The following is a 2,472-nucleotide window of genomic DNA, read 5'->3' on the forward strand; positions in this document are numbered from 1 at the left end:
AAAAGTTGTGGTAGGTAGGGTTCGTCTTCGCTGGATCGTCCGTTATCACGAGACATGTCGAATCATTCGCCGGCCGACGATCATTTCTTTTTCTTTTGAAATGCCAGCCAACGATCATTGACCCCACATCGAATGGACCGCTTAATAATTGATGAGTAGGTCCCTCCAAAAAAAGGTGTGTAGGTTTACAGTTGAGCAGCACGAGCCCCCCTTCCCGGTGGCTGCGGCGAAGGTAGGGTTGGGACTTGGACTTGGGAGTAAACTATGTGAGCATGTGTTTCCCATTTGATACCGCACCACTGTAGCTGGAGTACATAGTAGCTGACGTCCATGCCCTACACACGTAGCGTCTGACGTCCAATCCAACTCGTCAGCTTGCCTATTTATCCCCAACCTCGCGGCTTGGTAGTAATATCCGGATTTTAGAGCAGGAAATCGAAGTGCTAGGACCGAAGAAGCAGAGCAAGCGGTCATCAATGGCGAAAGGCATGCCTGCTATCGGTTGGGCGGCGAGGGACACGTCCGGTGTCCTCTCCCCCTACAGCTTCTCACGAAGGTCGTCTTCCTCTATCCAGTATTCCAGTCAAGTCCCTATAATGCACCTCTGCTTCTTGCGCCGATCTGACGAATCCCCCTACGTGATGCATGATAGCAGGGCTCTGAAGGACGACGATGTCACGATCAAAGTGCTCTTCTGCGGGATCTGCCACACCGACCTCCACATCGCCAAGAACGAGTGGGGCAACGCCCTCTACCCCGTCGTCCCCGGGTGGGTGAACCTTACCAAGCATCATCCGACGATTTGCCTCCTCCAAATTTCTAGTAGTACAAACTAATGATGGATTCATGTCATGCGGCGCAGGCATGAGATTGTTGGCGTCGTCACCGAGGTTGGCCCCGGCGTCAAGAACTTCAAGGCCGGGGACGCGGTGGGCGTGGGCTACTTCGTCGACTCCTGCCGCTCCTGCGTGAGCTGCGGCAGCGGGCACGAGAACCACTGCCCCACGCTCGTGCTCACCTCCAACGCCGTGGACTATGACGGCGCCACCACCCAGGGCGGCTTCTCCAACGTCCTCGTCGTCGACCAGGGCTACGTCGTCCGCGTCCCGGAGGGCCTTCCCCTGGACGGGGCGGCGCCGCTGCTCTGCGCCGGCGTCACGGTGTACAGCCCCATGATGGAGTTCGGCCTCAACGCGCCGGGGAAGCACCTGGGCGTGGTCGGCCTCGGGGGCCTCGGCCACATGGCCGTCAAGTTCGGCAAGGCGTTCGGGATGACCGTCACCGTGATCAGCTCGTCGCCGAGGAAGCGGGAGGAGGCCGTCGAGCGGCTCGGCGCCGACGCGTTCTTGGTCAGCCAGGACCCCGAGCAAATGAAGGTTACGTCTTGTTTCAGTTGCTTCCTTCCATTAACTGACCCTTCGTGCGTGTGACACGTGATTCTTGGCACGGGACGAGAGCCATTGACGCGCCTACGTTTTCGGGTGCAGGCGGCGGCCGGCACGATGGACGGCATCATCGACACGGTGTCGGCGGGGCACCCGATCGTGCCGCTTCTGGAGCTGCTAAAGCCGAGGGGGCAGCTGGTGGTGGTGGGCGCGCCCAGCACGCCGCTGGAGCTTCCTGCCTACGCCATCATCGGTGGCGGCAAGCGCGTGGCCGGGAACCTCGTGGGCAGCATCGGCAGCTGCCAGGCGATGCTGGACTTCGCGGGGAAGCACGGCATCACCGCCGACGTCGAGGTCGTCAAGATGGACTACGTCAATACGGCGGTCGAGCGGCTGGAGAGGAACGACGTGAGATACCGCTTCGTCATCGACGTCGCCGGCAGCCAGCTGGGCGCCGCCGCTTAGTGCTTCCAAACACACCATACGCGTGTCGTTTGGTTACCTACAAGCTTCCAGCGACGTGAAGTCGTGATTTGTTGTTTATTTCCACAAATGGGTTGGTGCGTGCACTTCCAGAATTGCTTTTGAAATAATAGGTGCCATCTTTAGAGAATCTTCTGTTGCATTTCAGAGATGTAAAACAAGGTGTTGTATAATTTACTTCATGAAAAGTGCATTTTTACAATAAAAAAGAGACAACTCCAACAGATGATGTACATTGACGATGTAAAAGTTAAACTTCAGTAGATAAAGCAAATTGAAGATGTATAACCGGCCGAGGGCCGAGCGGTTGCTCTACAGCCGACAGCCGCAGCTGAACATGAAAAAGAATTTGAATATTTTCAAAATTTTACAACCAAAAGTACATCATATCAATAAAGTTTGAAATCCTACAACCAAAAGTGCATCATCTCAAACAAAGTTTTTGTTCCAACAAATTAAAATGCACACAAGCATAACACTGAACATATCACTCAATGCTCGTCCTCTCCGTTCTAATTAGTCACATTGTGGATGGTGGCTTCATCATCATCAATGGCTTTTTTATTGACGTTTTCATGCGTTGACGTCTCAGTGCCGTGACCTC

General features: G+C 54.8%; 1 protein-coding gene across 1 annotated transcript; it reads left to right on the top strand.

Moving 5' to 3' along the window:
- Positions 1-318: 318 nt before the first annotated feature.
- Positions 319-2,094, top strand: LOC119309450 (probable cinnamyl alcohol dehydrogenase 8D). The gene is made up of 4 exons (XM_037585448.1): positions 319-556; positions 656-769; positions 863-1,376; positions 1,488-2,094. Exons 1-4 carry the CDS (start codon positions 477-479, stop codon positions 1,848-1,850), a joined length of 1,071 nt encoding a protein of 356 aa, XP_037441345.1. The 5' UTR covers positions 319-476; the 3' UTR covers positions 1,851-2,094.
- Positions 2,095-2,472: the final 378 nt, after the last annotated feature.

This window comes from Triticum dicoccoides, chromosome 5B, assembly GCF_002162155.2.
Source record: "Triticum dicoccoides isolate Atlit2015 ecotype Zavitan chromosome 5B, WEW_v2.0, whole genome shotgun sequence".
Lineage (NCBI taxonomy): Eukaryota > Viridiplantae > Streptophyta > Magnoliopsida > Poales > Poaceae > Triticum > Triticum dicoccoides.